The sequence below is a fragment of the Anguilla rostrata genome, chromosome 11, assembly GCF_018555375.3.
Source record: "Anguilla rostrata isolate EN2019 chromosome 11, ASM1855537v3, whole genome shotgun sequence".
In the NCBI taxonomy this organism is placed as follows: domain Eukaryota; kingdom Metazoa; phylum Chordata; class Actinopteri; order Anguilliformes; family Anguillidae; genus Anguilla; species Anguilla rostrata.
In genome coordinates this window covers 26,115,056-26,124,012 of record NC_057943.1, presented here as the reverse complement: position 1 = coordinate 26,124,012, position 8,957 = coordinate 26,115,056, and the positions used below count along the sequence as shown (strand labels likewise).

At 46.5% G+C, this 8,957-nt stretch overlaps 1 protein-coding gene across 2 annotated transcripts in view; it reads left to right on the top strand.

Annotated features, from left to right (window-relative positions):
• The window catches only part of dgkaa (diacylglycerol kinase, alpha a), a 34,667-nt gene extending 25,721 nt beyond the window's left edge, over positions 1–8,946 (top strand). For both annotated transcript variants that reach the window (XM_064299033.1, XM_064299034.1), the window contains 12 exons: positions 1,588–1,677; positions 2,803–2,876; positions 2,973–3,047; positions 3,707–3,792; positions 4,300–4,389; positions 4,504–4,664; positions 4,772–4,836; positions 5,476–5,566; positions 5,873–6,059; positions 6,149–6,269; positions 7,426–7,486; positions 8,129–8,946. In XM_064299033.1, coding sequence (XP_064155103.1) covers positions 1,588–1,677; positions 2,803–2,876; positions 2,973–3,047; positions 3,707–3,792; positions 4,300–4,389; positions 4,504–4,664; positions 4,772–4,836; positions 5,476–5,566; positions 5,873–6,059; positions 6,149–6,269; positions 7,426–7,486; positions 8,129–8,209 — 1,182 coding nt within the window. In that variant the 3' untranslated portion in view covers positions 8,210–8,946. The remainder of the gene's footprint in view (positions 1–1,587; positions 1,678–2,802; positions 2,877–2,972; positions 3,048–3,706; positions 3,793–4,299; positions 4,390–4,503; positions 4,665–4,771; positions 4,837–5,475; positions 5,567–5,872; positions 6,060–6,148; positions 6,270–7,425; positions 7,487–8,128) is intronic.
• The last annotated feature ends 11 nt before the right edge of the window (positions 8,947–8,957 follow it).

Genomic DNA, 8,957 nt, shown 5'->3' with positions numbered 1-8,957 from the left:
CACACACGATGCCAGAAACGTACTGTAGGTGTTGCTTGACACAGAGCAGATGTTAGGACGTGATGAAATGATCTTAGAAGGAGGACCAAAGGGTCTTCAGTTTACCTCAAGCGTCAAAAAGGGGGTGGGGGCTCTCCAGCTGACCAGACTTGATTATAATGTAATTTAATCAATGATCTGGAAGAAATTGTCCCACTAAGCATTTAACCAGACTAAGTCATTGGAGTGCATGGTATTGATGTCACTGAGTAGGCTAATTAAATTATGCTGTGACAAACATTGCTATTTGGTTTCTTGTGTGCATTTTATGGGTATGTTTCATGTAGCCGATGCTTCATGTTGAAAGCCACTTTATTGATTCAGTATAAATCATAAATACAGTTTGTGTAAAGCAATTGTTTCCCTTTTTTTTTTTACCTCATTCCAATGAAGATATCTCAGTTTACACAAAATTATAGAAAAGTAGTTCCCGCTCACCCTCATACAAAGCTGACGATACTGACATAGATTAATTTATATTTCAGCATATGCATAATAATAATAATAAGAAGAAGCAAATTATATAAAATGAAATTGAATATATATATATATATATATATATATACACACACACATATATATATATATATATATATATATATATATATATATATATATATACACACATATATTATCCGTAGATTTTCCGTAGAATAAACTAAGCCCCAGTGAGATTTAGCACCTTTGACTATTTCATGGCCACTGGCCCTCGGGCAGGATTTAGAGGGGCTGTCCTGTGCTCTGAGTCGTGACACTATCCACATTGTAGTGCTACATTAGCTGCAACCCGCAATTTAAACTGACCTCTTAAAAACAAAGGGGCCTTCGAGGAGAGAGAGTCTCCACACGGAGCTCACAGATATAATGGGGCGGTACATTTTGGCCTTCACATCAGCCTCCACAGGGTGTTTTTGTGCGAGGGTCAGGTCGTGTTTCAACTTCTGCGCTGCGTTAGCTTGCATGGCAGGCTGCTCCTCGGCTGGGCTGTCTGAGTGCAGTTAGTTTTTAAACTGAAAAATGGGTCTCGGTGTCAGGTTATTGCCGAAAGCACAAATAAAGTAGAAGACAAGTTTTTTTGCTCGCACCTATTTTTGAAGTTGCGATTCAATAACGTTAATGGGAAATCTGCCTATTATTTGGGTTTATTTTAATTTGGATGAGCAGCACATGGGATATGGGATTCATCAGCAGCCAATCGGCTTCATGCGCTGCTGTGCTTTCTTCTAAAGTAGACTCTAGTCTGAGCGTCTGTGAGAAATCTGAATCAAACAAGGACTCAGGTCAGAGAGCCACAATGTCTTGTGTTTCATTTCTTTTCAAATATGTCTACAGTGTTTGATGTAATTTTGACAGATTGTTTAATACATCCCCCAAATGTAAACATTAAAATTTCTAATGGCTTGGGAAACAGACGCTCCCAGATCCTCATCCAAAATGGTGAGAAGGATCTCCCAGGGAACAAGAAATTACCTTTTCTAAATTTTGAGCATTAATTGCATCTCTCTCTCTCTCTCTCTCACTCTCTTGCTCTCTCTCTCTGTGGTGCAGGAGAGGCCCAACAGCTTGAAGAACGGCTGCTCCAGTGCAGCGGAGGACAGTGAGCTGCAGAACACCACACCGGATGGGCAGGTTCTGCAGGTACTGTATGGCCTCTGTAAGTCTGAGCCAGCTCAGAAACGCACAGGTTCTGCAGGTACTGTATGGCCTCTGTAAGTCTGAGTCAGCTCAATAACACACAGGTTCTGCAGGTACTGTATGGCCTCTGTGAGTCTGAGCCAGCTCAGAAACGCACAGGTTCTGCAGGTACTGTATGGCCTCTGTAAGTCTGAGCCAGCTCAGAAACGCACAGGTTCTGCAGGTACTGTATGGCCTCTGTAAGTCTGAGTCAGCTCAGAAACGCACAGGTTCTGCAGGTACTGTATGGCCTCTGTAAGTCTGAGTCAGCTCAGAAACGCACAGGTTCTGCAGGTACTGCATGGCCTCTGTAAGTCTGAGTCAGCTCAGAAACGCACAGGTTCTGCAGGTACTGTATGGCCTCTGTGAGTCTGAGTCAGCTCAGAAACGCACAGGTTCTGCAGGTACTGTATGGCCTCTGTGAGTCTGAGCCAGCTCAGAAACGCACAGGTTCTGCAGGTACTGTATGGCCTCTGTGAGTCTGAGCCAGCTCAATAAAGCACAGGTGCTTACACTCCCACACTCACTCTCACACAGAAAATAGGCCACATAGCATCATGGATCCTGCAAAATAATATTGTTAACTTTGGAAGTTCTATGCCCCTATCATTGTAGCTAAGACTTTTCAGACTTTTTGATGTATCTGTGTGTGTCTATCAGTTTGATGAATATTCATGAAGGAGTGCGCTCAGAACAACAGCAATGACATTTGATGTTCTGTCCTTGAGCATGCATCATCATGAATAGTCTAAACTGCAATATGGCACCTGTTACCATCCAGAACCTCCTTTAGTTAGGAAATAGTGAAGATGGAAGGAATGCAGGATCTGACCATATGGTTAGTCTTTAAAAAAAAGACCTGCAGCGTCTACAGGTTTAACTCCAGTCCTGGAGGTTGGTTTCTGGTTTCTTGCTTTCATTTTAGTAATCAAAAACCCCCAGGCATGGAGTTTGAGTCTATACTTGGTCTTGGTCTATACTATAGAATCTCTGAAAGTGTACACGGTCCAGCTCATTTCCTGTTTTGCTCTTGCATGCGTGTGAAACTGAAAGGAGTTTTTTGTACCCCCCTCTCTTATCTGTGTGTAGATTAGCCCTGTTCCACACACGCACCCCCTCCTGGTGTTCGTGAACCCCAAAAGTGGAGGCAAGCAAGGGGAGAGGTGAGGCCGCGCACCCGCCCACCACCTCGCATAGGACAGCACGTCTGGGTCAGAGGTCACGGTGTCACCGTCCGTGTGTCTTTGTGTCCCCTCCAGGGTCCTGCGCAAATTCCAGTACCTGCTGAACCCGCGGCAAGTGTACAACCTCTCTACCGGAGGACCAGGACCTGGGTAAGGCCTGCAGCAGCCTCACTGTCCGCTCCGGTTCAGCCATAAACACGATCATTACTATCACACATTAAAAATGAATAAAGATAATGAACATTCAATAGAACACTAATGCATCTAACACAGTCGCATGCGATTGAAATCAAGCTTTGAAAAAACAAAAATATGCGCAAAAACCTTTTTGCAATTTGCAACACCTTTCGTAAATCTGGCCTTTAGTGTTGTCATTTAAGCTTTGAAGCACTCTAACAACCCTAAAAACCAAATTGATTATCTGGGCGACACAACTGGGGAAAGCTGGTTGTCAGAAGCCGTAATTTACCGTAAATGTCACATGATTTGCTTGCAAGTCCCCTGTGCTTCTGTGATGCCAGGGTCTTTGGAGATAAGATTTTACTCATATATTATTAAGATACCTTAAAGGTTCTTGTTGATGGACTAAGTTCATTGGAAATTACTGAGGCACAAGAGGATAAATAGCTTCCAGGGAGCCGTTATTTTTCATAAAGCGATAATAAGCTTTTGTGTTGAAAATGAGTCAGTCGGACATTTTGTCATTCCCTGTTGCACTTCATCAATAATACCCATTAATTACATTTCTCTGCCTGAGCGACTCAGTTATGAGTCCTTGTTCTGTGATTGATTGTGTTTGTGTTGGGCAGGCTCCATTTCTTCAGGAACCTGGAGGACTACAGGATCTTGGTGTGCGGGGGGGATGGAACTGTGGGCTGGATTCTTGACGCTATAGGTGAGAGAGCTCCCCTCCCCCGATCGTCGCAGATTTGGAACATTCCGCTACGTTAGTGGTGTTATTCTAAGGAAAGGCTCATTGGACGATTCACAGCTCGGTATTTCCAGAAAGCCACAATCCTGTGGTTGGTGGAATTTTCCATAGAATCTACCTGGTGGATTTGTCTTCACAACACAGTTTTATTTTAAGCCAAAGTATTTATTTTTTCATTTTCTTGCATGAAATTCCCTAGCTGTCACTACAGAAGGGGTGGTACAGTCTTCTTGTGGTAATTGTTCCTGACAGCAGAAAATATTTTTTGCGTCATTGTATTTTGAATCCTCTTACTGTCATGACTATTAAGATTTGACGTTCCTACAGTTCAGTATTGTTAGAAATATCCTCCTCATGTAAACTCCAGACATTTTATGTAACAAACAATACAATTTCCAGGCATCAAAGGGCAGAATGAAAGGGGAAAATAACACTATTTTCTGGAAATAACACACAATATTTCTCTGTCAGACAAGGCCCAGCTGCTGGTGCGCCCCCCGGTGGCCGTGCTGCCCCTGGGCACTGGGAACGACCTGGCGCGCTGTCTCCGATGGGGCGGAGGTAAGGGCCGGGTTTGTTCCTCTGTCCCCATTCTGCGCGTCCCACTCCGACTCCCGCCTCTGTGTTCGTCAAAGTCAGTTTATGGACGTTGATGTTCCCTGTGTGACCCCGCAGGGTATGATGGGATGGATCTGGGGCGGATCCTGAAGGAGATCGAGAGCAGCTCCCAGGTGCTCATGGACCGCTGGAGCGTCCAGGTGATTCCCGAGGACAGCCAGGAGAGAGGGGACCCCGTGCCTTACGAGATCATCAACAACTACTTCTCCATCGGAGTGGTGAGTGGGCCCGGGGCACACAAACCCGCGCCTTTCGCAGGCAGCCCATTGGCTGGCCCCGAGCAGCTCTGACATCCCATTGGCTGTGTGTGTTTGTGTGTGGGCAGGACGCCTCCATTGCCCACCGGTTTCACATGATGCGGGAGAAGCACCCCCAGAAGTTCAACAGCAGGTGAGGTGGGCGGAGCAGAGGGGCAGGATGGAGAAGGAGGGGTTAGGGTGGAGTGACATGCCCCCAACACCAATGACTGATTTTCTTCGAATTTTCTTTCTTTCTTTGAATGAAAAAAATGGAAAAAAGTGTAACTCTCCATAATAGTCGATGTCATTTTAAACATCACCCCCACTTTCACCATGGGACTTTCTCCTCCCTTGGCTTGGTCTGATTTTTTTGTTGCTTGGTGATTTCTCTGCTACAAGGGAAGGAACAAACCCACATGGGCTACATGAGTCTGCCATTGGAGACACAGCTGCACCTGCTGTAAATGAGCTGTGAATTAGTGTGTGGAAGCAGAAAAGCTTCAGACAGATTATTTTATTACCCAATTATTGTGTATACCAGAGACTCAGTAACACTGCTCAGGTGGATATTTACGGAAGCAGTTCAGATGAAGTACCTTGCTCAAGAGTACAACGGCAGTGTCCCACCTGGGAGTCAAACCTGCAATCTTTCTGTTCTGATCCCATTTCCCTAGCCACAGATCTGATCCCACCAACACAGCTCAACACAACCCACAAAAACTGTATCTTTATAGACAAGATTTGCATTCATTCTCTGACCCTGTCTTCACTGTACTCTCTGTGTCCGCAGAATGAAGAATAAGCTGTGGTACTTTGAGTTTGCCACCTCAGAGACCATTTCTGCCTCCTGCAAGAAGCTGAAAGAGTGTCTCACTATAGAGGTGAGGGTGACTGGTCTCTTTCACTTGATGCTGATTGGTAGTGCCTCTCTGTCCCTCTGTGCTGCTGATTGGTAGTGCCTCTCTGTCCCTCTGTGCCGATTGGTATTGCCTCTTTCCCTCTGTGCTGATTGGCAGTGCCACTCTGTCCTTCTGTGCTGATTGGTAGTGCCTCTCTATCCCTCTGTGCTGATTGGTAGTGCCTCTCTATCCCTCTGTGCTGATTGGTAGTGCCTCTCTATCCCTCTGTGCTGATTGCTAGTGCCTCTCTATCCCTCTGTGCTGATTGGTAGTGCCTCTCTTCCTCAGTGCTGTGGGACCCGCCTTGACCTGAGCAGCCTCTCCCTGGAAGGTGTGGCTATCCTCAACATTCCCAGCATGCACGGTGGTTCCAACCTGTGGGGCGAGGTCAAGAGGTTGGACAGCAAGGGTTTGGCCAATCAGGAGATCCCAGAGGTCATCGTGGACCCAGACATCCTGAAAACAAGCCAGCAAGGTACGCCAGCAAAAAGGCCACACGATGGGCCATGTCACCTGTCACGAATGGCAGGCCTTACAGTGTGTTCCCTGCTCCTCCCCCTCTAGACCTGAGTGACAAGCGGCTGGAGGTGGTGGGGCTAGAGGGCGCCATGGAGATGGGACAGATCTACACTGGACTGAAGAGCGCCGGGAGCAGGCTGGCCAAAACATCCCAGATCACCATCAGGTAGATCAGCATACTGCACCAAGGCCAATCTCATAAAACTATGCGAGTCCTCCACAGGTGGTCACTTGCAGGCCTGGGTCAAAGGTCAAACACACAAAACAATTTAATAATAAAATCTGAAACTGTGGCAAATCCCTGAGAACTTTCACTTTTATGCCTGAACTAATCTACAGGAACTGTACTGCTATCTAAAGGGTTTAAATATTCAAATAAAGTATTTGGCACAGGTCTGGTGACATCACCTGATGATAGCTTAATTGGATCCCATTGGCTGGGGGACCTGGGACTAGTTCAGTTAGCCAATTGCATTGTGAGTGATGCCGATTGGTTGCGATGGGTGGGGTTCAAGTCTCTGTGCTGACCGCACCAGTAGCACAGCTGCTGTGCCTCTCCTCAACTGTGACAATTAAGTTCTGTACTTTTTGCTGTATTGAGACATTTCTTTATTCAGAAAGCATAAAGGCTACTGAATAGAAAAGGGAGCAAAGCTGAGAAAGTTCCATGGAGGGTCATCATACCCCTGCCCGTCGGGGGGATTGCATATGGCTCCAGAGCTGGCCAACCTAAGGACCATGCCACACACCTCGTCCAGCCGTGAGCTCTCTGAGCAGGGCTGGCCGAACATGGTCCAGGAGAACCACAGAGGCTCCTGCTTTTCTTAGTCACTCAACACTTAATTTATCAGTTTAAGCGTTTGTTTACACAGCCGATTACACAGTTAATTCACCGCACCTGATTTCCTGGGTCGAAGCTAGTTGCTAATTTTAGAGGTGAATGCAATCCAGCAGACCCCATGGTCCTCCTGAAGCAGGGTTGGCTGTGCTTGTTTCAGAGTCCCTTTGAACCGTGGTGTGCCGCACCGCTCCAGTTCTGAGGGAAAGAGTGTGCTGGCTTCTGTTCCAGTCAATTCCACGGGCTTAGGTTTCTATACTGCTACAGTATATACACCAATGCTGGAGCACTGCTCGACCACAGTAACACATTTCCACTGAGGATCCAAGCGCTGACTTCAGCTGTATCTCGTGATTTGAAAATGATGTTTTATGAAGCAAAGATTTGTGATGATTAAATAATTGAGAACAGATGTAGGCATGAAATCCCAAAACAGAAGGGTCACTCCTGATTTACACTCTTTAAAAATCTCCTCCTCCCTCAGGACAAACAAACCCTTGCCCATGCAGATCGACGGGGAGCCCTGGATGCAGCCGCCCTGCACGGTGAGTGAGTGGTTACAGCCCGCTGTTCACAACACAAGCCTGAGCCTGGGACCTCACGGTCACCTCAGTGTCTGCAGGTCTAACTCCAGTCCTAGAGGGCCGCAGTGCCTGCAGGTTTAACTCCAGTCCTGGAGAGCCGCAGTGTCTGCAGGTTTAACTCCAGTCCAGGAGGGCCGCAGTGCCTACAGGTTTAACTCCAGTCCTGTAGAGCCGCAGTGTCTACAGCTTTAACTCCAGTCCCAGAGGGCCGCAGTGCCTGCAGGTTTAACTCCAGTCCTGGAGAGCCGCAGTGTCTGCAGGTTTAACTCCAGTCCAGGAGGGCCGCAGTGCCTACAGGTTTAACTCCAGTCCCAGAGGGCCGCAGTGCCTACAGGTTTAACTCCAGTCCCAGAGGGCTGCAGCTGTGAAAAACCAGTAAACACTGTGGTTGACACCAGGCCTGGAGTGAAACCTGCAGGCACTGTGGCCCTCCAGGACTGGAGTTACTGTAAACCTGCAGACACTGTAGACCTCCAGGAGTGAGATAAACCTGCAGACACTGTGGACCTCTGGGACTAAAGTTTAAGATCACTCTGAAGTCCATACCAACTGCTGAAATTTCCCAGAATGTCTTACTTTTTTTCCTTTCTCTCCCCTGTCCAGATCCACATAACACATAAGAACCAGGCCAGTATGCTGATGGCTCCCCCTGCCAGATCATCAAGCTTCTTCAACCTCAAGTAGACCACTCCCCACCTGCACACCCCTAACCCCCCCCCCTCCACAGCTGACAAGCGGAGACGCTTTGCCTGTGTGCTCATGTTCTGCCTCAAAAGGAATCTGAAGCTGTCACGTGTGCAAAAGCTGCCTGTGTATATTTCAGCAAAAATATACGATAATAGGTTTGACTATATCACTGCCTGTACAAAGCTACCAAACTACCAACCCAGTTTAGCGCACTCTCCCTTAAAAAAAAAAAAAAAAAAACATTACTAAAAAGAGGACGGAATTAAGCTGTGCCCCTTGGGGAACGTCTGTTCTGAATCTCACTCGGCACTTGGACAGGTACTGTAGTGTGGTTTTGAGTGTGCATTTTATGTCTGTCACTCATGTTTCCCTTCTGCTTTCAGCATCATTAACCAGCATTGTGCTGACATGCCCGTAGTGTACACTGTCCATTACTCAGGAGGGTTTGTGCTCGCTCGGACTGAGAAAATGGACGGATCCATCTTGTGTTTTTATGCCCCATTCCATATTTTAAACTTTAGTCATTTTATGATCTGTAAATTCCTCACCATACATCTAAGTTACACAGGACACGCATATTTGACTTAGCCTGCCGTAGAATCCATACTGCTTATTTATTGCCTGTTTGCTAAACTGTATATTTTAAGAATCCCCTTACAAATCCTGAGAAAGATGATTGTATCTCCCTGAATAGATGTTCTGTTAATTTAAATAAAGTATGGTGGAATATTTTATGGGAATGTGT